The sequence below is a fragment of the Heterodontus francisci genome, chromosome 27 (assembly GCF_036365525.1).
Source record: "Heterodontus francisci isolate sHetFra1 chromosome 27, sHetFra1.hap1, whole genome shotgun sequence".
Taxonomy (NCBI): domain Eukaryota; kingdom Metazoa; phylum Chordata; class Chondrichthyes; order Heterodontiformes; family Heterodontidae; genus Heterodontus; species Heterodontus francisci.
The window spans coordinates 58,869,958-58,895,434 of NC_090397.1; the positions used below are offsets into that span (position 1 = coordinate 58,869,958).

At 43.4% G+C, this 25,477-nt stretch overlaps 1 protein-coding gene across 3 annotated transcripts in view; it reads right to left on the reverse strand.

Annotated features, from left to right (window-relative positions):
* The window catches only part of exoc4 (exocyst complex component 4), a 606,100-nt gene that overhangs the window by 337,851 nt on the left and 242,772 nt on the right, over positions 1–25,477 (reverse strand). For all 3 annotated transcript variants that reach the window (XM_068059446.1, XM_068059445.1, XM_068059447.1), the window contains exon 9: positions 16,598–16,694. In XM_068059446.1, the coding sequence (XP_067915547.1) occupies positions 16,598–16,694 (97 nt within the window). The remainder of the gene's footprint in view (positions 1–16,597; positions 16,695–25,477) is intronic.

The window sequence follows — 25,477 nt, forward strand, 5'->3', positions numbered from 1 at the left end:
AGTTGAGATACAGGTTGAAATCACCAAGTAGAAGTCACTCAGTGCAGAGGCTGAGGGAGGAAATCATTGAAGATATCTTAGTCAGAAATTTGTCATGGTACTTGTGTGGGCAGTAGAGAATGAGGCAAGAGGGGTGGAACAAGGTGAGATGCTCAAAAGAGGAGAAGGCGCCAGAGGAGAAGGGGCACAGACCCCCAAAGTATTAGCTGGTGATAACAGTCAAACAACTACTGTGGCGGTTTGGACAGGGCAAATGGTGGAAGATATAACCAGGTGGGAAGGCTTCATTTTGGGGCAAGGTGCCATTACCTCTCAGCCAAGTTTCCATAAAGACCACAATGCTGTGCAATTATCCACAATAAGCTCATGGATGGCAAGGGCTTTGCTCACAAGTGAATGGACTTCTGGAGGGAGATGTGGAGAGGGGTTGTGATGGCTGATCCAGTGAGACAGTCCACAGGGTCCGCAGTATGGAAAGGAAATAGAAAAGATTAGCCCCCAGCAGGTGTGCAGGATGGGAAGGTTCGCAAGAGAGTAGCATGGGGCAGCTATGATTGCTGCTCATAAGAAGGTAGCAATGAGTGCCTCGATGGGCCCATCTGAGGATGCTAAGAAAGGCACAGAGGGAAGATGTTGGTTATCTACGAGGGAGTCAAACCTTGGATGGCGTTAGGAGAGCAGGAAAGTGGAAGAGTGCTGAAGGGTTGGGCTAGGGACTTGGGAGAGCCAAATTGACCCTTCTGTCACTTCTCTCTATTTATAGTATTAAACCCTTCAAGGTTTTGAACACTTCTATCAAATCTCCCCTCAACACTTCTCTGGTCTAAGGAGACTACCACCAGTTTCTCTAGGTTTTTAAATCTGCTCCACACTGGTTGAATGAAAATCTCTCCAGCAGCCAATAAATGTCTTGCATGAAACTACTGCAAGAACATCAATGGCTTTCTTCCAACTTTGAACTTGTGAAAAAGGCAGTCTAAATTAACAGATTTTCCTTTAAATTGAAACTTACACACTTATTGCGAACTGTGAACAAGATAGAGTGCCACGGGACGAACAATTGCTCCTTAATCAAGGTACATTGCACAGGAGACCACGTGGGGTGCCCACCATGTTCTATTGTGTAACTCCATCAGGTGAAAAATAACCATATAGTTAAAAGGTTAGGTGCAGAGTAACAGAGCTAGTAACTAAATTGGGTATGGTAATCTAGTTTCGTGCTCGGCATGACGTTGAGCTCTTCTTCCGTCGCCTCCGCCTCCGGGCTCACTTCTTTGACAAGGAGTCCTCCCCCTGACCAGCAGACCCATTCACTCGTCTCCAGCATTCTCCCTCAACCTGGACCCCTCCCCCTGGCCTCTTACCCGCTCTTGATCTCTTCATTGAAAACTGTCGGCGAGACATTGGTCATCTCAATTTCTCTGCCCCCCTCACTCACTCTAACCTGTCCCCCTCTGAACTTGAGGCACTCCGTTCTCTCAGGTCTAACCCAGACATGGTCATCAAACCTGCAGACAAGGGTGGTGCTGTTGTCGAATGGCGTACCGACCTCTACCTTGCAGAAGCTCAATGCCAACTCACGGACACTTCTTCCTACCTCCCTCTGGACCATGACTCCACCACCGAACATCAAGCCACCGGCCAAAGGACTGTCATCTCCTCTGGAGATCTTCCCTCTACAGCTTCCAACCTCATAGTCCCGCAACCCCGGATAGCCCGCTTCTACCTCCTTCCCAAAATCCACAAACGGGACTGCCCCGCAGACCCATTGTGTCAGCCTGCTCCTGCCCCACAGAACTTACTTCTTCCTATCTAGACTCTATCTTTTCTCCGCTGGTCCAGTCTCTTTCCACCTACATCTGTGACTCTTCTGACGCCCTACGTCATTTTGACAATTTCCAGTTTCCTGGTCCCAACCGCCTCCTCTTCACTATGGACGTCCAATCGCTCTACACCACCATCCCCCACCAGGATGGTTTGAGGGCTCTCCGCTTCTTCCTGGAACAGAGGCCCAACCAGTCCCCATCCACCACCACCCTCCTCCGCCTGGCTGAACTTGTTCTCACATTGAACAACTTCTCCTTCAACTCCACGCACTTCCTTCAAGTAAAAGGTGTCGCTATGGGTACCCGCATGGGTCGTAGTTATGCCTGTCTTTTTGTGGGATATGTCAAGCATTCTTTGTTCCAGTCCTGCTCAGGCCCCCTCCCCCAACTCTTTTTCCGGTACATTGATGACTGTATCGGTGCCATTTCCTGCTCCCGCCCCGAACTGGAAAACTTTATCAACTTTGCTTCCAATTTCCACCCTTCTCTCACCTTTACATGGTCCATCTCTGACACTTCCCTTCCTCGACTTCTCTGTCTCCATCTCTGGGGATAGGTTGTCTACTCATATCCATTATAAGCCCACCGACTCCCACAGCTACCTCGACTACACTTCTTCACACCCTACCTCCTGTAAGGACTCCATTCCATTCTCCCAGTTTCTCCGTCTCCGACGCATCTGCTCTGATGATGCTACCTTCCATGATGGCGCTTCTGATATGACCTCCTTTTTCCTCAACCGAGGTTTTCCCCCACTGTGGTTGACAAGGCCCTCAACCGTGTCCGGCCCATTCCCCGCACCTCTACTCTCACCCCTTCCCCTCCCTCCCAGAACCGTGACAGGGTTCCCCTTGTCCTCACTTTTCACCCCATCAGCCTCCATATCCAAAGGATCATCCTCCGCCATTTCCGCCACCTCCAGCGTGATGCCACTACCAGTCGCATCTTCCCCTCCCTTCCCCTGTCAGCATTCCGAAGGGATCGTTCCCTCCGCGACACCCTGGTCCACTCCTCCATTACCCCCACCACCTCGTCCCCTTCCCATGGCACCTTCCCCTGCAATCGCAGGAGGTGTAATACCTGCCCATTTACCTCCTCTCTCCTCACTATCCCAGGCCCCAAACACTCCTTTCAGGTGAAGCAGCGATTTACTTGCACTTCTTTCAATGGAGTATACTGTATTCCCTGCTCACAGTGTGGTCTCCTCTACATTGGGGAGACCAAGCGCAGACTGGGTGACCGCTTTGCGGAACATCTCCGCTCAGTCTGCAAGCAGGACCCTGAGCTTCCGGTTGCTTGCCATTTCAACACTCCCCCATGCTCTCATGCTCACATCTCTGTCCTGGGATTGCTGCAGTGTTCCAGTGAACATCAACGCAAGTTCGAGGAACAGCATCTCATCTACCGATTAGGCACACTACAGCCTGCCGGACTGAACATTGAGTTCAATAATTTCAGAGCATGACAGCTCCCCATTTTACTTTCATTTTTAGTTATTTTTTCTTCCTTGTTTTTACATTCTTTTTTACATTTTTTACAACCTTTTTTTGCATTTATTTCATTTCATCTTAGTTTGTTCAGTTTGCTTACCCACTGTTTTCCTTCAGGTTTGCACTTGCTGCTGTTCAATATTCAGTGCATTAACACCTATTCTGTACTAATGCTTTGTCTTTCAACACACCATTAACATATTGTTTGCCTTTGCTCCGTGACCTTTTGGTCAGTTATGTGGCCTGGTCCAATCTAGACCTCCTTTGTTATCTCTTGCCCCACCCCCACCTCACTTGCTTATAACCTGTGACTTTTCTAATATTTGTCAGTTCCGAAGAAGGGACACTGACCCGAAACGTTAACTCTGCTTCTCTTTTCACAGATGCTGCCAGACCTGCTGAGTGGTTCCAGCATTTCTTGTTTTTATATGGTAATCTTTTAGTTAAGCACTGGAGTAGCAAGCTGGAGGTCAAATCCCATCAGGACAAGCTGTGAAATTGACAAATAAATCTGGTAATTTGTGGGTGGGCATTAGGAAAACAAACATGAAATCTAGAACAGTTGTAAAAATCCAACTGGTTCACTGATATTCTTTACAAAAGGGAACCTACCACCTTTACTCATTCTGGCATACATGCAGTAGCAGCTGGTGACCTTTATGACAGGTGATGAGGCACTGTATACATGCCTAATCTAGCCAGCATGCTACCATGGCAACAGGTCCTTCCTGTGGAATTCCATCACCAATCTTATTTTTTTAATATATTTTAACAATATACGTTTAAAGACTCCAAGTGCATTACTCAAAGGATGGATGAAAAATTGTTCTGCATTTTGCCAGATATCTTTTGGATTCACTTAACATTAATTCAAGAGTGTTAAGCGTAGAAAGTTACAGGGTAACAGAGTCATTTACAGCACAGAAGACGGCCATTTGATCCATCGAGTCCATGCTGGCTTTCCACAGAGCTATTCAGTCAGTCCCACTCCACTGCTTGATCCCCGTAACTCTGCAAGTCTATTTCCTTCATGTGGCCATCCAATTTCCTTTTGAACTCAATGTCACTGCTTCCACCACCCTTGTGAGCAGCAAGTTCCAGCTCATTACCACCTGCTGCGTAAAAACGTGCCTCCTCACATTCCCCCGGCATCTCATGCCCAAAACCCTCAATCTGTGTCCCCTAGTCCTTGTACCGTTAGTTAATGGGAACAGTTTTTCCTTGTCTAACTTAGCTAAGCCTGTTATAATCTATACATCTCTATTAAATCTCCCCTAATCTCCTTTGTTTGAAGGAGAACAACCCCAGTTTTTCCAACCTAACCTTGTAACGAAAATCCCTCATCTCTGGAACCATTCTGGTAATCTTCTCTGCACCTTCTCAAGGAACTTCAAAGTGTGGTGACCAGAACTGAATGCAATCCCCCAGTTGGTGCCTAACCAGAACTTTATAAAGGTTCAGAATAACTTCCCTGCTTTTGTACTCAATGTCTCTAATTACGAAGCCCAAGATCCCACATGCTTTACTAACCACTCCCTCAATATGTCCTGTCACCTTCAAAGATTAATGCACATGAACTCCCAGGGCCCGCTGCTCCTGCACATTCTTTAGAACTGTTCCATTAAGTATGTATTGCCCCTCTCTATTCCTTCTGCCAAAATGCATCACCTCACACTTGTCAGTACTAAATTCCATCTGTCACATCTCTGCCCATTCTGCTATCCTATATGTCCTGTTGCAGGCAGTTCATGTCATCCTCACTTTTTTCCACACCTCCAAGTTTGGTGTCATCGGCAAATTTTGAGGTCAGACCAGCAGAACAAGATTCTGGCAACAAAATCCTATCCAATTTCACTGGCCGTAGTCCAATACTGTGGCTCAGATTTCGTCAATTACAAATCAATCAGCAGTGTAAAGATTGTTCTGCACATCTGCATGTTGACAGCAGCAATGGCTCCTCGCTTGCACGTGCACACAAAAAAATTACAGATGAGGCAATATCTCGCTTGTCTCATCTGACAAACTGCCTCGCCCTACATATTGACTCCAGTTCCACAATTTGTGGTTGGCTCTTGATATCCTCTGCAGTCGTCTAGAAAGCTGCTCAGTTGTAAAACACCTGCTTCAAAAGAAAGTAAAAGAAATAATGGATGGTTTTATCGGCAAAGTCCCAACAACTGGATCACAACACTCAAGCAATTGCAGTTCAATCAACCCTGCACCAATCACTGGGAACTTATGCCCACATTGGGAAATCTGTTCCACAAACTCTACAAGCAACAGTCTGATTATGTTGACAGGCCCCCCATTTTACTTTTATTTTTAGTTATTTTGTTCTTTTTTATATTTTTTTAGTGCTTATTTTATTTTATCTTAGTTTGTTCAGTTTGCCTACCCACTGTTTTTTTTCACGTTTATACTTGTGGCTGTTCAGTTTTCAGTCCGTTAACACCCTATCTGTACTAATGCTTTGTCTTTCAACACACCATTAACATATTGTTTTTCTTTGCTCCATGACCTTCTGATCGGTTATTCTCTGTGACCTTGTCCTATCTACACTTTCTCCTTTGTTATCTCTTGCCCCACCCCCGCTTCACTTGCTTAAAACCTTTCACATTTCTAATATCTGCTAGTTCTGAAGAAGGGTCACTGACCTGAAACGTTAACTCTGCTTCTCTCCCCACAGATGCTGCCAGACCTGCTGAGTATTTCCAGTATTTCTTGTTTTTACAACAGTTTGATTAGACTTGTTTTCAAAGAGTTACATGTTTCAGCCAAAATCCCAAATTCTGCCACCACTAGTCAGCAGGATAGAATGACCCGAGATGGGGGCCACGTGGCATAGTCAGGTGGGCATGGCCCAAGTGGCCTCAACTCTGGACTTCATGAAGTCTCAAGCTATCAGGCCAAAGATTTGGAGGCCAAACTGCACACAATACCCCAAATGCAGTCTTACTAAGGTTTTATGTAGAGTCACCATTATATAAAGGACCTAATAGGAGCAGAAATAGGCCATCCAACTCCTTGAGCCTGCAATGCCATTCAAAAAGATCTTGGCTGAACTTTTAAATCAAGTCCACTTTCCCGCGCTATCCCATATCCATCAATCTCAGTCATGAATATATTGATCAACTGAGCATCCACAGCCTCCTGGGGAAGAGAATTCAACTTTTATATTCCAGACTCAATTTTAGTAAGATCTTTACTGGTTATTTCTGAAGCACATTTATCCTGTGTATCCACAGCTATATTAAAAGGACGTTTTTCTCCTCTGACGCAGGATACTTTTGCCACAATCAATATTATTCCATGATCAGCTGATGGTTTTCCTCGAGGTTTCCTACTGAAAGGGCAGTATTTTGTTATGTTTATATTCCTTTTCAGGTCACCTCAGTATTTAAATACAAGAATGTGGAGTGGCAGTTTTGATACAGCATCATCTAATGTCAGTGGTACAGAAATCACACAGAAAAACAACAAAGCAAACAACCCAAGATACTTCAAAGAAGTAGATTCAGATAAAAATTTACACCAAGGAGATATTAGCATATATGATTAAAAGTTAGGTCAAAATGGTTAACTTTGGAGGAGCATCATAAACAAGGAAAGAGAAATGGGAGAGAATTCGACAGCTTTGAAGGCACAGCTGCCAATGGTGGGGTAAAGAATGTTTGGCATGCACAAGGGACCAGAGTTAGAGGAAGAGAGAGTTCTGGAGGGTTGTAAGGCTGCAGGAAATTACTTTTTGGACACCAAAGTAATCAAGGGATATGGGGATAGAGCAGGAATGTGGAGCTAAGGTAGAAGATCGTCCATGATCTTACTGAATAGTGAAGCAGGCTCAATGGCAAGTGAACTCTGATTGGTAGAGGCGTTGCAATGGAGAATGCACCAGTTTATGGTGACTAACAGTTAACTGCCAAGCTTTGTTTGAAATTTAAACCAGGCAGCTTGACTCGGATTGGTCAAGGCACTGCCGTGAGGAATGAACCAGTGAATGGCTGTCACTTATTTTGTTTAGCTGAAACAGGCGCAATTATATTCTGTCTGTAATGAACAGGGCCCTGTGGATTAATATACATCAGTCACCATAAACTGGTGCATTCTCCATGGCAACGCCTCTACCAAAGGTCACCTGCCAACCAATCAGCACTCTCTCTCATACAGTATAAAGTTGTTGCTTTCCCTTACATTGGTATTCTTTCAGATTGTCCTGATGAGTGCAAGATGAAAAGCTTTGACAACATGTCTCTATTTTTAGCAATTCTCAAGTTCTGTACTACCAAACAAATAGTTTTGAATGAGCTCAAGTTTATGGATGGTGGAAGACGGGAGGCCAGCCAGCACAGCATTCGAATACTCGAGTTGGGAAATAACAAAAGCATGAATACAAGGATACCAGTCATCTGGCTTACCACTTTCTCGCACCTGGGCAGTTCAGGTCACAATTGCTGGACTCTTAACAATATCCAAAACATTCAAATTAGATTACCTTGCAAACAATTATTTCATATCCAACTATACTTAGCATTGTCCAGATTTATTTTTACTCAGTGGCACATTTCAACCTTGTAAATGCACATAAATTGTGAGAGAGTTCGACTGATATTTATGCGGAAGGGCTCCAGTGTGTTGATATCCGATAGCCAAATGGTGTTCAACAGTATTAAGATCACTGGCATTTTCACCAGCAATTAAACTATGCAGTCACACAGCACAAGCCCCTGAAGCGATGGCATCTGTTCATGGAAATCTCTTGTAATAAATATCCTCCTGTTTTGGCAGCTAGCTTCCTCCCATAGATCAGCAGAGGACAAGGAAACCAACTGAATGAAATGTTGGGATTTAAAGAGAGTTAAGTGCTTTTAAATGCCATTGTGCCCAAGAATTAAAATAAATTATACCATGCAAATGTCAGGATAATAGCACATCAAGAAGAATTATAAATCATCTGCGCAAACTTTTATTAGTGTCCATTTATCACAAATACATTTGTGAATATGAACAAGACGTTTAAACTATTCAACGAGGAAAGAAAAAAATAGATTTTAAGTTGACCTGGGAATATTACTTGCATGGGTAGCCTATCTGTGCCAGTTCAATCCAAATCTTAGGCCATGGTCCATATATACACACCAATACTTAAGCCCCACTATATCCAAGAAGGTTTATCGGAATTCACTTAAAGCTACATTTGCTTACCAATGAAAATAAAGGTTTCCTACCTTTGAAGGCTGATAATTCTGACTGGGTCAATTATTGTACTTGTGGATATATATCTCTTATAGCAATGCTCATGAGTAGTCCAGAACTTGGCGCCATTTCTGATGTTTACCATGGTATCATTACATCCTGAATGCATCTGCTTGACAACAGTCTCACCTCTGAGTCAGATAGGTATGGGTTCCAGCCATCAGAAGTTGATGACACAAATGTAGGTTGATACTTCAATGCAATACTGAAGCAAAGTTCCACTGCTGAAGGCATAGTTCTTTGAATGTTATGTTAAATTAACAGGCCTCAACTGTCTAATAGTGTTTCAGGTGGAGATGAAAAATTTCAAGGTTGTTGTGATGGCCAGCATTTCTTTTCTGAGCCACCAAAACCAGAAAAACGGATCCTTTCATAATTTTTTGTGGGTGCTTGCTGTGCACAAAATGTTTTTTGAGTTCACTTATGACAGTGTTAGCAGTTCAAAGCAGTCCATTGCATGTAAAATGTTTTGAGTTGCTTGAAAGATTTTATATAAATGCACATTATAAATATAAGATCTTCCCTTCTTTTCTGGCCCTGGAGTAGTTTCTGATGTTTACCATGATCCCACTATATCTAAGTGAGACAGTGGTTCATCCATCTCTTCAAACTTACAAAAGCAATTTTTCACATGACTGAGGCAAGATTGAAAATATTATACGCTATGGATAACATCCTATATGACTTGCCATAGTGCAATATCCTCATTTATATATCACTGAGCTAAATTAAATCATGGCTTTCAAAAGGGAATTGGATAATTATATGAAGAGGAAAAAATGCAGAGCTATGGGGAAAGGGCAGGGAGTGGGACTAGCTGAGTTGCTGTTGCAGAGATCCGGCACGGATACAACAGGCCAAATGGCCCCCTTCTGTGCTGTAACCATTCCATGATTCAATGATTTGTCCTTCTCAACTGCTCTGCAGCCTTTAACATGTTGGATTGCACCACCCTCCTCCAATGGTGCACCTCCATTATCCAGCTCAGTGTGATTATCCTTGCTTGGTTCCACTCTTCTCTATGCTATCGTAGCCAGAGCATCTCCAGAAATAGCTTCACTTCACACCATCTTATTGATACTTCTCAAATTTCCCAAAGGTCTAATCTTGACCCTCTAGTCTTCCTTATCTACATACTGCCTCATGGTAATATCATCCGAAGCTGTGGGTCAGGTTTCACATGTATGCTAACAACACTCAGCTCTACTTCACCACAATGTTTCTTGACCCCAATGCTGCCTCTGCATTGTCAGACTGCTTGTCTGACATCTAGGCTTCAATGTTTAAGGATCATAAATAAAGCAAGACAGCGAGGCCGAGGGAAGGAATTCAGAGTGTTGCTTCCTTAATGACCCTCCTTAAAACTCAATTCTTTGCCCAAGCTTTTAGTCAGTCCTCCCAACTGACTTCCATTTTTGTAATGCACCTTGGGACATTATTATACATTTCCGATGCTATATAAATGTACATCGTTTTTGTCCTGTCAGTCAACTACTCCAACCATCTCTGTTGCCCCTTTTTTCCATCTCCATGGGAGTGGCTCCACTCCTACTGGTTCCAATGACCCAGTGCACCTCCAGCAATGGTTTTCTTCCTAGTCCTGTACAGTCGCCTTGGGTATCCCTCTGGATTGAGCCTCAGCACGGAGTCAGCCTTCAGATGTATGCTGACAACATCCAGCTGTACCTCTCCCCCCTTCCCTTGATCCCACAACCACTTAGTGCAAGTGCTCAAGATATAGATGAGAAAAAAAGTTTTTTTTATCAAGAAGACAAAAGCCATCGATCATGTTCTCTATGTTACAAGGCTCTTTGTTTTTGTATTAAAAACTTAGAATTCTGTGTGTTTTCAAAAAACTGAAAAAGGATTTTTAGTGGATATTGAGCCACCTGCAAATCATTGAAATTTATGAATGTGTTGAAAGGAAGTTCAAAACAAAAGCTGAAATTTACGGATGTTTTGAAAGGAAGCTGAACTTGTACACAAGACCAGGAAAGCAAGTAATTTCAAGGTAACCAGCAAGGGTTTTGACCTCCTCAGAGCTACTCTTTAAATGACGAGAGACAATGTCTGGACATGTGACCTGTTTAGGAAGGTTTTGGTTTCAGTTTCAAGCTTTAAAAAGCCAGTGAGTTGGACATTTGAAATTTGGTTTTGAACTGCCTGGAGGTCAGAGAGGAAGACCCAGAAAAAGTGTTACCTCTTTTTGTAAAGGAATCCTGCATCTCGAGAAGAAACCCTGTATTTCAAAGGTGGCAGATTCCTATTGTCTCCTGTCTCTGAAGAATCCCTGAATCAAGCGTGGTTCCTGTTGCCTCCTGTGTTTTAAGAAATCCTGAAACCTGAAGAAATTTTCTACTGCTATACTGCTGCTGTAAACCCTAAGACCTGCTCCTACACCCTTGATGAAAGACCTATGTGAAGCCTGCTGCAATTGAACTGCCTTGAACACCTCCCCATCTCAGACTGTTTATCAAGCTTGTCTGGAAAGACTGTGAGTGGCATCCAATCATTCAACTTTGGGTCACCTCACCAAACCAAAGAACTTCCTACTAGAACATGACATACTAAGTTATCTTATTATTAATTTTATTCCTATGCAACAACTGTAAACCAAAATCATTCTTCCCCGGTTAACCTTTTTTTTTGGATGTATGTGTGTGCATGAGGGCTAAGGAAATGAGGAGCTTTTTGTATATAGATTTACTTCATGACTGGTTAAGATTTGGTTTTATAATAAATAGTTAATGTTGTTGATTAAAGAAAGCTGGTCGGTGTGCTTTATTCTGGGGACAAGTAGAGTATCTAACTGTCTGTTCTTCGGTAAGTGGGAAAATATATTGATATGCTGTGACCAGTGGAGAAGTGGGACTGAATTAACAGTGCACTCCTCCTGCCTCGGCTGTAAACCTAGCAAAGGTTTCACTCCCTTGCCACTCATCTCAGCATGTCCATGACTACCAATTCAGGCTGAACCAAGCCATGTAAAGCCTTGACAAACTGTTCTAGCCAGAGCAAGGTTTTATACCTCTCTTCCCATCAATCACCAATATTGCTTACTTCCAGTTCCACAACACAATTCACCTCCTTCCTATCTCCTAGCTAGGGCTCTTGATATCTTTATTGATATGTTGTGCCATGTACTGACTTGATTTCTCCAATGTACTCCCTGCCAGTCTCCTGTTTTCAGTCCTTCATAAATTCTAAATTGTTGAAAACTTAACTGCCCATATCCTGACCTGCCTCTCCTCTGGAATACCTGCCCTACATCTTAAAATCCTCTATCTTGACATAAAATCAGTCTCTGGTTGAGCCCCACTGTACCTCTGCCTTTTGGCTAATAACACATCATAGGGTTGATGCTCAAGTACTAAGTGTCAAAGTGCATATATAGTCCTGGCTGGAATAAGGGATTTCAAAATAGATTGTGTATTTAAGAGAGAGATCTTGATACGTGAACTCAAAAGGTGCAATATCTCTGACCTAATATTAATCTTTAGCGAACATATATTCTTTCATAAATCATGTCAATTAAACTACACATTTGGTCTAATTGGTATGACTTATAATTGCGCTATTTGAATAACTGATGGAAGTAGGTGGGTCAGCAAGTCAATTATTTCACTTTTTTTAAAACCTGATTATACAGTGGAACACACCATTTCTTCTATCTCTGCTAAGATGTAGAGAAAAAAAATGAATCAATAAAACCTGGCCTTTCTTATTGCTAACAAATTCATTAATCTCAGAGACAGAGAGAAAAAAGAAGGTACTGCCAGAGGCAACCTTAACTTGGACAGCTGTCTCATTAACTTTGTCTTTGGTGGGAGGAAACCAATCACATAAGGAATAAGATATAAAACGTGCTGAAAATAGCACAAGCATGTTTCATTCCATTAACCGATCTCTTGTAATTCAATCTGTGTGTTCTTTTGTGTCTCAATGAACAAAAACAAGATTAAGTAACATTCTTTTAGGTTATTTTGGTAGGGTTAAGAAAATCTTTAGTACATGGAGAAAGATTTTAATATTTATAATCTATTATATAAAACTATTTGTAGAGGGAAACTGGCCGAGTTTGAACAGTGGGGCGGCACAGTGGTGCAGTGGTTAGCACTGCAGCCTCACAGCTCCAGGGACCCGGGTTCGATTCTGGGCACTGCCTGTGTGGAGTTTGCAAGTTCTCCCTGTGTCTGCGTGGGTTTTCTCCGGGTGCTCCGGTTTCCTCCCACAAGCCAAAAGACTTGCAGGTTGGTAGGTAAATTGGCCATTATAAATTGTCAGTAGTATAGGTAGGTGGTAGGGAAATATAGGGACAGATGGGGATGTTTGGTAGGAATATGGGATGAGTGTAGGATTAGTATAAATGGGTGGTTGATGGTCGGCACAGACTCGGTGGGCCGAAGGGCCTGTTTCAGTGCTGTATCTCTAATCTAATCTAATCTAAAAAAATGTGAAGTTACAGGAGGATCTTTGGTTCCTTACTCAAGGATCTGGTGACTGCTAATCATAAAGTGTCAATCCATTACTAATCCTAGTAGCTGCAATGTCTCCAACTCTGCAAGAAGCTTCAACAGGCTTCGAGTGGGAACATCAAGAAAAAAAAAGTTTATCTAGTAACTGCTAACAACAAAACGATAACAGATCACGAATTGCATACAGTGATACTGCCAATTCTTCACCAGTATGTACCAAGTCCAGCCACTGAATTATAATCCCCATTTGCTGATATTGTACCTCTTTCCTCATCTAGGCATGACTTTTAAAAATGCATTCTCTCTTTAGTATGTTTGAAAAGTCTTATCTCAATGTTGATGAGGGGTCTGGAAAGACTAGATAAGGAGAAACTGTTCCCATTTTCAGAAGGGTCGAGAACCAGAGGACACTGATTTAAGGTGAATGGCAAAAGAACCAAAGGTGACATGAGGAAAAATATTTTACACAGCGAGTGGTCAGGATCTGGAATGCACTGCCTGAGAGTGCGGTGGAGGCAGATTCAATCGTGGCTTTCAAAAGGGTAGTGGATAATTATACGAAGAGAAAACAATTTGCAGAGCTACGGGAAAAAGGCAGGGGAGTGGTGTTAAACACCCAGATGCCCATTCACCAAAATGAGGAAGCCGATGACAGTCTCTGATCCACAACTGTTTTATTCTCAATTCATAGTTCAGTCCAAATATCAGTTCCCACTTTTCCCTTCTGGACTAACTCCCTGTCCAGAGGCAACTCTTCGAATGGCAAAAACCCAACCCTTAAATACAAAACTATAAATGAGCATCACCTGCTCTCTATTAACACTGAAATGTGTCCTGTTTAATAAAAGGGACTAGCATTTTCAAAATTGTCAAGTGGGACTAGCTCTTGCAGAGAGCTAACACAGACATGATGGGTTGAATGGCCTCTTTCTGTGCTGTAACTAGCTATGATTCTATTCTATGAATATTGGTGAGTTTCTCACGTCATTGAGGGCAATGCAATAGTCATGCCGCACTTTTCCTCAGGAGATGAAATGGACAAAGGGTTTAATCTCTTATATCCTCTCATGTAAGTGTACTTGATCTGTAGAAGGAGCAACAAAATGTCTTTCCTCGTTTCATGCTTTATTATGCTCTTCGATCTTCTGTTACTTTGTGTAAAATATCTAATGTCTATTTGTGAAAAATGACTGGTACAGAGCAATACAAATCAGAGTAGTTCTGTTGTTCCTATGCCATCACAGATACTAAAGTTACAGAGAAGTAAGCTTGCTATTCTCAGTTCTTTTGCTGTTTAATGCCAGCTTCACGCCACCATTTGGAGTTTACTGGTCTTTCACAAGTGACTCTTGAATTTAAACCCACCTCAAACAGCACATGGCTTCTGTCAATAACATACTGAGATTACTGCCTGCATTATAATTAGACAAAACACCATCTCAAAGACATCCTCAACCAGCAAGTATAATATAACATGCAAAATAACGTGATCCTAATTTCTCCCCAATATAAATTGATATGCCCATATTTATAATGGTAACTGCCTATGTAAACTTGTCACGCTGTAATTACACCTTCCTGCTGGTAGTGGTGCTGTAACAGCTCAGTATTTTATCTCCAAGCTCCTCAACCTGTGCTATGAACAAATTCCTATATTCCAATCAACTCATTCTCTGTTTTTCAAATTTCCCCTAGTTTTGCTATTTAACTACAATTAAAAACATAAAATTGAAGTAAAAGAAAGACAGACTTGCAAATAACAAAGTAACAATAAGATGTAAGGGGATTGAATTATGTCTACATGCCCTTGTCTTCTTATCCCCCTTGACCCAAAAATTGCACTTGGCCTTGACTTGCCACATGCAAAGTTACAGGAGATTTCAAATTTGTTGCCATTTTGACTTTTATTTAATTTTATTTTAATTTTATTTAGAGATACAGCACTGAAACAGGCCATTCGGCCCACCGAGTCTGTGCCGACCAACAGCCACCCATTTATACTAACCCTGCAGTAATGCCATATTCCCTACCACCTACCTACACTAGGGGCAATTTACAATGGCCAATTTACCTATCAACCTGCAAGTCTTTGGCTGTGGGAGGAAACCGGAGCACCCGGCGAAAACCCACACGGTCACAGGGAGAACTTGCAAACTCTGCACAGGTAGTACCCAGAATCGAACCCGGGTCCCTGGAGCTGTGAGGCTGTGGTGCTAACCACTGCCACAATTTTTTTTTAGTAACAGGAAAAGTTCATCCCAATCTCACTAACTCTTCATACTCATATATCATCCTTCTCCATATCTTTTGGAAAAATTGCTTTTTGTAAAAAATAGACTGGGAAACCTGTACTCATAATATATCTTTCCCACTGATATGTCACCTGCAGTCACCTTAGCAACTAAAATGGGCAATGAGTAAAACAAGGGATAAAGCAGGGGCTTAATGCAACCAACAAAAATACTAAAAAGGTGCATCAAAAACGACATCCAAGTTTACTTTCTTCTGGTTTTGTTTCCTGTCCATGCACTTTGAAAACACTTAAGTGGGTGCATAGGGTAAAGCAGTGTGTTGGAATGTTATGTGTTTAACTGCCAGAACCTGGACTCAAATCCAGTGCAGAACAGGTGCAAGGTTTACTTTCTTTGCCAGCTGTTAAAGATCCTAAGTGAAGTAAATTTTGACACTTTGAGTTTTCAATTGGCATGATTCCACACTACAACACTAGTCTTAATTCATCATTAACTAGCCTTAACTGATTGTCACCTTCAGAGAGCCTATAAGATGGGGAAATAGGATATAAAATTAAATGACAACTGGACATGGAAAATGTATGTCTGACTTTATAGTGTAAGCACATGTCTGCAAGTACTGTGTGTGAACCATTCGCTATCTGATCAGAGAGTGATTAAAGTTGATAATAGTTACATGTAAAGACACCCTGAACGGCAATCCTTTCAGGGCTAGGTTCAAACGATACTAATGTACCAAAGACACAGAACAATGGCAGCTTGTTTGGACAGTGTATTAGTGTGCTGTGTCAGTGTTGTCACTTGCTGCACCACAAATTGGTTAGAATCTGAGATTGCCACACATATCAAGTTCCTGATCTGAGCTGGAACACCTGGCGATATCTTGAATGGAGCCAGTAATGATCAGGGAACCATAAGCTCCTTTGGTTAGTTGTCAAGTTGTGAGATTTTGTGTTTCAGGTGAGTGAAAGCCATGGGTGATTTGGAAGAAAATATGTTTTTATAATTAGAAAGTCTTGTAAAGAACTGTTTCTGTTTTTTCAGCAAAGTTAAATTTAATTTAAAAGGACATCATGAGGAAATCAGAAATATTGTGCCTTTGGACAGTCAACATAATATTACTATATTTCTAGATTCTATGATGTGAGGTTAGTAAAAATCTGAATGTGTAAAATAATGTGGGACAACCAAAAAAATTGCCTAATCCAAAAAAGTAGAAATTAATGGGATTTCATCAATTGAAAGAAATTTGTACCCAAAAATAATTTCAAACAGTATCACTTTTTGACTCATGACCATACCTCAACAATGGATGGAAGATAACTGTGATGTTCCGAGCCCCAGGTTTGCAGACAAATTTAGTGCCTCCTCCTTCAATTAGATTGTCATCGGCCCCTCCTGAAAAGAAACACAATTGGGAATAAACACTTAAGTCAAATATTTGGGTTCCCAAAGGACCTCATTTCAAAGAGATATGGTGGACTAAATGGCTACGTAACCACCACTGTTTCCTTTGGCCTTAATTGGATAATATTTCTGGAGTAAAGTGGATATACGACTGCTTAAAAATGAGAAAACTGCAGCTGCCCATTGAGCGCTCGCATACTGCCATTTCAAAATTTGCTATGGGAAGAACTTTTAGGCCAAGCACCAATGTATTTCATTCATGCAGATGGTCAAATAACCCTGCAGCTTAGCCACTTAATATTGAAGGACTCCACATTGTCAGACCAGCATATTGTTTGTTTGAAGCACTCACCTTGCTTTACTGAAACAGAGATTGTTCAGCTTTATCGATCTAGTGTTTTGGAGTCTTGATTTAAAATAAATCACTGCCAGCATTCTTTCCACATTATAGATTTTTTACACATGATGGGGTTGTATTCAGTGTCCCAACTAGGATGGGCTTCCCATTTACCTCCACAAAACTAAAGCTCATCCAAACCTTTGCTGCCTGTGTCCTAACTCGTACCAAGTCCCGTTCACTCATCACCCCTGTACTGGCTGGCCTGGCCTACAGTGGTTCCCAGTGTAGTTATACGTCGATTTTAAAATTCTTATCACTCTTTTTAAATCCCTCCATGACCTTGCCCCTTCCTACCTCTGTCAACTTCTCCAGCTGTAAAACTCTCCAATATATTTGTGCTCCTCCAATTCTGGCACCTCCCACATTCCCGATTTTAATCACTCCAGCATTGGCAGCCTTCAGCTGACAAGGCCCAAAGCATCGGAATTTCCTCCCTAAACCTCTCCCTCCTTTTAGATGCTCCTGAAAGTTACCTCTCTGACCAAGTTTTTGTTCTAATGTCTCCCTATGTGGCGCAATGACAAATTTTGTTTGATAACACTCCTGCGACGTGTCTTGGGACATTTTACTATGTTAAACACAAGTTGCTTTTTAAAAAAAAATTCCTTTGTGGGATTTGGGCATCACTGTTAAAGGCAACATTTATTGCCCATCCCTAACTGACCTTGAGAAGATGGTGTTGAGCCGCCTTCTTGAACTGCTCTTGTGGTGTTGATACACCAACAGTGTTGTTCGGAAGGGAGTTCCAGGATTTTGAGCCAGTCACAATGAAGGCTGGCAATATATTTCCAACTCAGGATGATGTGCGACTTGGAGGGTACCTTAAAGGTAATGGTGTTCCCATGTGCCCGCTGCTCTCGTTCTTCTTGGTGACAGAGGTCACAGGTTTGGAATGTGCTGTTAAAGGAGTTTTGGCGAGATGTGTGCATCTTGTATATGGTACCCACTGCTACCACTGTGCACCGGTGAAAGTGAAAGTGTAGGCTGCTTTGTCCTGGATGGTTTTGACCTTCTTGATTGTTATTGAAGCTGCACTCATCCAGGCAAGTGGACAGCATTCTATCACATTCCCGACTTGTGCCTCATAGATTGTGGACAAGATTTGGGGAGTCAGGAGGCAGGTTACTTGCTGCAGAATTCCCAGCCTCTGACCTGCCCTTTTACCCACAGTATTTATATGGCTTGTTCAGTTAATTTTCTGGTCAATGGTAACCCCCAGGATGTTCATGGTGGAGGATTCAGCAATGGTTATTCTGTTGAATGTCAAGGGGGAGGTGTGTGTGGGGGGGTGATTGGCTAGATTCCCTCTTCTTGGAGAAGATCATTGGCTGGTACTTGCATGGCACAAGTGTTACTTGCTATTGCTGTTGTTCTCATTGTTCTCAGAGGAAGACCAGCAACAACAAGGTCTCAAGTGGCACAAAAGGTGCACAGTTAAGTCCCACCACTCTGCCAGACAACACATTAACCATGCCAGACCCAGCTATCTAACAATGACAAAAGCAATGTGTTTAAAGAGTCTAAGGTTTAGTGACAGATCTCCGTATCTGATTTGCAAGGCTCCAAACATGTAACAGCAGTGGTCATGTCAGTGGTGAGCAAAATCAATGTGGTCCTTAGTTTTTACATATCTAGCCATTTCCAGGTTTGTTTTGGGATCATCTGCGGTGTTGGCTTGTTGGTTATCACTAGATGTATCGAGGCCCTGGATGCATTACTCAGAGGGTCCAACGCCCTCTTCACATTTGCCACTGGGAAGGCAATTCAATTCAATTTCAAAGAACTGTTGGTTTTCCCCAAATGCGAAGACTTATTGATGTACCTAGATTCCCAATGCACAATAATGTACTGTACATGACACTGAAAGGAATTGCAATCAGTGGCACAGAATCATGTACGTCAGTGCCAACTTCTTCAAAAGCACTCATGATTCCTTAGTCCATGCCACCCTTGTCTGAAGGAAATGAAGAATGACATGAAAGCGTAAGAGCAGCAACTTGCAGCCATGGCTCATGAGACCCACGAACAGAAGAAGTATAAAATTATAACAAAGCACATGTTTATTATCTAAACATATCACTGAGATCTTGAATCTTGCACTTCATATATATGGACTGATTGTAGGAAGGATTCTCTTGTGAAAGACTGCACAGATTCAATGACAACCTGCTGGGATTCTGTTGGTCTTGTACCTCCTTGAGCTATGCACTGCAAGGAACAAAAATGCAAGTCAGCCACATAAAGGAAAATGGTACAGTCACATACAGGAAAGCACAACAGGTGCTTCCTGTTTGCTGCCACTCCTTACATGGAACATCAAGTCCTTCTGCAATTGAGAGGTTGTGGGGTGAGGGAAGGTGATCAGAGTCCGATAAAAAGAAAGTTCACTTTATGCGACTGTGGTCGCCTTCTTACACGCCACCACCCGTACATGTCACCACCACCTCCTGGCTGGTTATCCTGCCATAACTTACTCTGTAATAACCATTCTGCAGATTGCTTGCTTACAAAACATTGCTCCTTACCTTATGACTAGTTCAACTATTTAAATGTTTAGAGGCAAACCACATTCCATGTTTCCACTAGCTGGCCCACTGTGTTGGAGCATTAACTCAGATTTTAGTCGATGAGTTGAATTAAATCAACATCTTGCATTCACAAAGCATCTTTAGCCTAGCAGAATGTCCCAAGGCGCTTCATGGGAGTGTTATCAATCAAAATATGACAGCAAGCTACCGAAGGAGGTGCAAGGAAAGATGACCAATAGCTTGGTCAAAAACAACAAAAACAGAAAATGCTGGAAATACTCAGCAGGTCGCAGCATCTGCCTGACCTGCTGAGTATTTCCAGCATTTTCTTTTTGCTTCAGATTTCCAGCATCCGCGGTATTTTGCTTTTGAGCTTGGTCAAAGAGATAGGTATTAAGGGGCATTTTAAAGGAGAGGGAATTCCAGAGTCCTGGCAGCTGAAAGCATGACAACTGATAGCGGACTGAAGAAAATCGGGCATGTGCAAGAGGCCAGAATTGGAGCAGCACTGAGTTCTCAAAGACTCGTACGGTTGGCAGAGGTTACAGAGCTAGAGAGGGGCGAGGCCATGGAGAAACAAGGTGTTGCTGGACTGGAAGCCTGTGTAGGTCAGCGAACACAGGAGTGATAGGTGAACAGGACATGGTGCGAGTTAAGGTACAGGCAGAAGAGTTTTGGATGACAAATTTATGCAGGGTAGAAGATGGGAGGCCGGCCAGGACAGCATTGAATAGTCAAGTCCAGAGATAACAAAGGCATGGCCACGGGGTTTCAGCAGCAGATGAGCTGAGGCATGGGCAGAGTCAGGCGATGCTACAATGGTGATGAAGGGCTTGTGGTCGGAAGCTCATCTTGGGATCAAACACAACACAACACCAACACAGTGAAAAGTCTAGCTCAGCTTCAGTTGCCAGAGAGAAGGTGGAACCTGTGGCCAGGGAAAGGAGTTTGTGGCAGGGACTGAAGACAGTGGTGTTCCGAACATTTAGCTGGAGGAAATTGCTGCTCATCAAATACTGGATGTCAAACAAAAAGTGAGACCATTTCAAGATGGTGGTGGCATCAAGCAAGGTGCTGGTGAGGTACAGCTGAGTGACATCAACAAAGATGCACAACCTGACATGTTTTTGAATGATGTTGCCAAGAGGCAGCATGTAGATGAGAAGGGGGCCAAGGATAGATCCTTGGGGTCTCCAGAGGTAATGGTGTGGGAGGGGGAAGATAAGCCATTACAGGTGATTCTCTGTCTACAAATCAATAGATAGGAATGGAACCCAGCAAGGGCAGTTCCACCCAGCCGATGAAGGAGAAGTGTTGGAGGAGTATCGTGTGGCCAACTACATTGAAGATTACAGATTGGTTGAGAAGGACCAGGAGTGATAGTTTACCACAGTCAGATTCACACAGAATATCATGTGACTTTGATAAGGGTCTAAAAAAAATTCAAATGTAAAGTAGCAGGATTGCAATCTGCAGTCAACCTCCGTATAACAATAGCAATTTCTAGGCTAATATTGTTATTTGATCAATTAGGCCCAAAAACCTTTAGAATCAGTTATGTTTTGCTTAATGTTAAAAGAATAGCATTTGCTATACAATTATTCTGAAGCTATTGACAACATGGCAGAAAATAGCTCAGTTACATACATCAGTCTTAAGAATCAGCTCAAAATGTATCAGCTTTTTTCACAGTAAATATTAGCTGATGAAAACATTTCTTCCTCCAATTTAAAATCCTTATTGATCTGTGAAAGCACTCAATTTACCTTCTACATCAGCAGGCATATTTTAACACTGAAAAGTTGGCTGTAAGGTTTTTCAGAATAGCTAAACAACAACACTTAAGAATTTTTTTCATATAAATACCAGTGAAGATCAACAGTTATTTTATGATTTCTAGTAAGTTATTGTTCCTTTGCCGACTACATATATAAACCTTTAGGTAAACCTGTACACGAGAGATTTTTAAGCAATGTGAATATCACAATTACAGTGACCAAATCTTAATGTTATTGAATTATTACCCTCCTCCCAAAATTTCTCCGCAGCCCTCTCCTGAAGACGCTAACTCATGTTCAGGTACAGTTCCAGAGGTGTTAGCCAGTCTGTGGTATCTCCTTTCAGTGGACGCAGTTATGAAAGCCGAGCCAGCAATTATCAGAAGGCAATCTGACAGTGGAGGGCAACACCGCTAAACCCAATCTCAATCTTGCTCTCTCCCAACATCCATGTATGCGTACTCTCTAGCTGGAGTCATTACACAGTTATTGGATTCGGAACCCTAGATGATTTTAACTCTTCCTGGCTGAGGCACTGAGGGCAACTGTGGTGTCCCAACTTAGCCTTGGCTGAGATCAGCTGCCTCAGCACAGGTTTGTACAATTCAGCACCTCACCTGGCAATGAAGTATCATGAAATTGCCTTCCATTGTTTTCCTATACCTTAACTGTTTATCTGTATTGCCAAATATTTTGATCAGAAACAAAAAAGCAAATAATAAACCAGTCTTTAAACAGAGAGAGAGTTTTAAGCACTTCTCTCAATTTCAGTGAATATCTCAATCAAGATCATCAGTTTTTCTTTTTCTTTCTTTCTTTTTCTTTTCTTTTGGGCCTCCTTATCTCGAGAGACAATGGATACACGCCTGGAGGTGGTCAGTGGTTTGTGAAGCAGCGCCTGGAGTGGCTATAAAGGCCAATTCTGGAGTGACAGGCTCTTCCACAGGTGCTGCAGAGAAATTTGTTTGTTGGGGCTGTTGCACAGTTGGCTCTCCCCTTGCGCCTCTGTCTTTTTTCCTGCCAACTACTAAGTCTCTTCGACTCGCCACAATTTAGCCCTGTCTTTATGGCTGCCCGCCAGCTCTGGCGAATGCTGGCAACTGACTCCCACGACTTGTGATCAATGTCACACGATTTCATGTCGCGTTTGCAGACGTCTTTATAACGGAGACATGGACGGCCGGTGGGTCTGATACCAGTGGCGAGCTCGCTGTACAATGTGTCTTTGGGGATCCTGCCATCTTCCATGCGGCTCACATGGCCAAGCCATCTCAAGCGCCGCTGACTCAGTAGTGTGTATAAGCTGGGGATGTTGGCCGCTTCAAGGACTTCTGTGTTGGAGATATAGTCCTGCCACCTGATGCCAAGTATTCTCCGAAGGCAGCGAAGATGGAATGAATTGAGACGTCGCTCTTGGCTGGCATACGTTGTCCAGGCCTCGCTGCCGTAGAGCAAGGTACTGAGGACACAGGCCTGATACACTCGGACTTTTGTGTTCCGTGTCAGTGCGCCATTTTCCCACACTCTCTTGGCCAGTCTGAACATAGCAGTGGAAGCCTTACCCATGCGCTTGTTGATTTCTGCATCTAGAGACAGGTTACTGGTGATAGTTGAGCCTAGGTAGGTGAACTCTTGAACCACTTCCAGAGCGTGGTCGCCAATATTGATGGATGGAGCATTTCTGACATCCTGCCCCATGATATTCGTTTTCTTGAGGCTGATGGTTAGGCCAAATTCATTGCAGGCAGACGCAAACCTGTCGATGAGACTCTGCAGGCACTCTTCAGTGTGAGATGTTAAAGCAGCATCGTCAGCAAAGAGGAGTTCTCTGATGAGGACTTTCCGTACTTTGGACTTCGCTCTTAGACGGGCAAGGTTGAACAACCTGCCCCCTGATCTTGTGTGGAGGAAAATTCCTTCTTCAGAGGATTTGAACGCATGTGAAAGCAGCAGGGAGAAGAAAATCCCAAAAAGTGTGGGTGCGAGAACACAGCCCTGTTTCACACCACTCAGGATAGGAAAGGGCTCTGATGAGGAGCCACCATGTTGAATTGTGCCTCTCATATTGTCATGGAATGAGGTGATGATACTTAGTAGCTTTGGTGGACATCCGATCTTTTCTAGTAGTCTGAAGAGACCACGTCTGCTGACGAGGTCAAAGGCTTTGGTGAGATCAATGAAAGCAATATAGAGGGGCATCTGTTGTTCACGGCATTTCTCCTGTATCTGACGAAGGGAGAACAGCATGTCAATAGTCGATCTCTCTGCACGAAAGCCACACTGTGCCTCAGGGTAGACGCGCTCGGCCAGCTTCTGGAGCCTGTTCAGAGCGACTCGAGCAAAGACTTTCCCCACTATGCTGAGCAGGGAGATTCCACGGTAGTTGTTGCAGTCACCGCGGTCACCTTTGTTTTTATAGAGGGTGATGATGTTGGCATCGCGCATGTCCTGGGGTACTGCTCCCTCGTCCCAGCACAGGCATAGCAGTTCATGTAGTGCTGAGAGTATAGCAGGCTTGGCACTCTTGATTATCTCAGGGGTAATGCTGTCCTTCCCAGGGGCTTTTCCGCTGGCTAGGGAATCAATGGCATCACTGAGTTCCGATTTGGTTGGCTGTATGTCCAGCTCATCCATGACTGGTAGAGGCTGGGCTGCATTGAGGGCAGTCTCAGTGACAGCATTCTCCCTGGAGTACAGTTCTAGGTAGTGCTCAACCCAGCGGTCCATCTGTTTGCGTTGGTCAGTGATTATGTCCCCCGATTTAGATTTGAGGGGGGTGATCTTCTTGATGGTTGGCCCAAGAGCTCTCTTCATGCCATCATACATTCCTCTGATGTTTCCGGTGTCTGAGGCCAGCTGAATATGACTGCATAGGTGTTGCCAGTAGTCGTTTGCGCAACGCCTAGCTGTTCTTTGTGCAGTACCTCTGGCTGCTTTAAGTGCTGCGGATGTTAAATCGCTGGGGGCTTTCTTGTAGTTCAAAAGTGCAATGCGCTTAGCGGCTATGACAGGTTCCAGCTCTTCATTATGAGATTGAAACCAGTCTGCATTTCTCTTCGCACTTTTGCCGTAGGTGGTCAAAGCTGACTCATAGATGGCGTCTCTGATGTGGGCCCACTTGGTCTCAGCATCCCCTGTGGGAGTGTTTTGAAGGGCTGTTACAAGTGAATTTAGAAATTTTTTTAACAGCTGTGGGTGAGAAATTCTGCTCGTGTTGATGCGCGGGTGGCCCTTCTGCTTGGAATGATGCAACTTCTTTGGTCTGAGTCTAACCTTGCTGCACACCAGGGAGTGGTCGGTGTCGCAGTCCGCACTGTGGAAGCTGCGTGTGATTTGAACACTGTTTAAGGCGGCTCGCCTTGTGACAATGAGGTCTATCTGGTGCCAACGACGTGATCTTGGGTGCCTCCATGAAACCTGGTGACAGGGTTTAGTGTGAAAGAACGAGTTGGTGATGCAGAGGTTATGATAGGTACACAACTCAAGCAGTCTCTGCCCGTTCTCATTCATCCTTCCAACGCCATAGCGCCCAAGGCAGGAGGGCCATGAGTCATGGTCGGCCCCAACCCTGGCATTAAAGTCCCCCAGCAGGAATAGGTGTTCGGTGTTGGGGATGCTGCTAATGATGTTATGGAGTTGTTCATAGAACTGGTCTTTAGCTTCAGGTGCGGAACAGAGTGTTGGAGCATAGATGCTGAGTAGGTGTACTGGACCAGAGGTGGTGAGCAGTCGGATGGACAGTATGCGTTCCGAGCCATTTGAGGGAGGCTCTATCATGCTGAGCAAGGAGTTTCTGATGGCGAAGCCCACTCCATGCTGTCTTGGTTCTTCAGGATCCCTGCCCTGCCAGAAGAAGGTGTAGTCTTGCTCTGCTAGAGAGCCACTCGCGGGGAGGCGAGTCTCCTGAAGTGCTGCAATGTCCACATTGAGTCTACTGAGCTCGTTGTTAATGATGGCGGTCTTCCGAGAATCGTTGATTTGTGTAAGGTCTTCCGACAGGCCAGGACACATAGTTCTGACGTTCCAGCTTGCAAAGCGAAGGGCTGGTACCTTCTTTCCTTTTTTCAT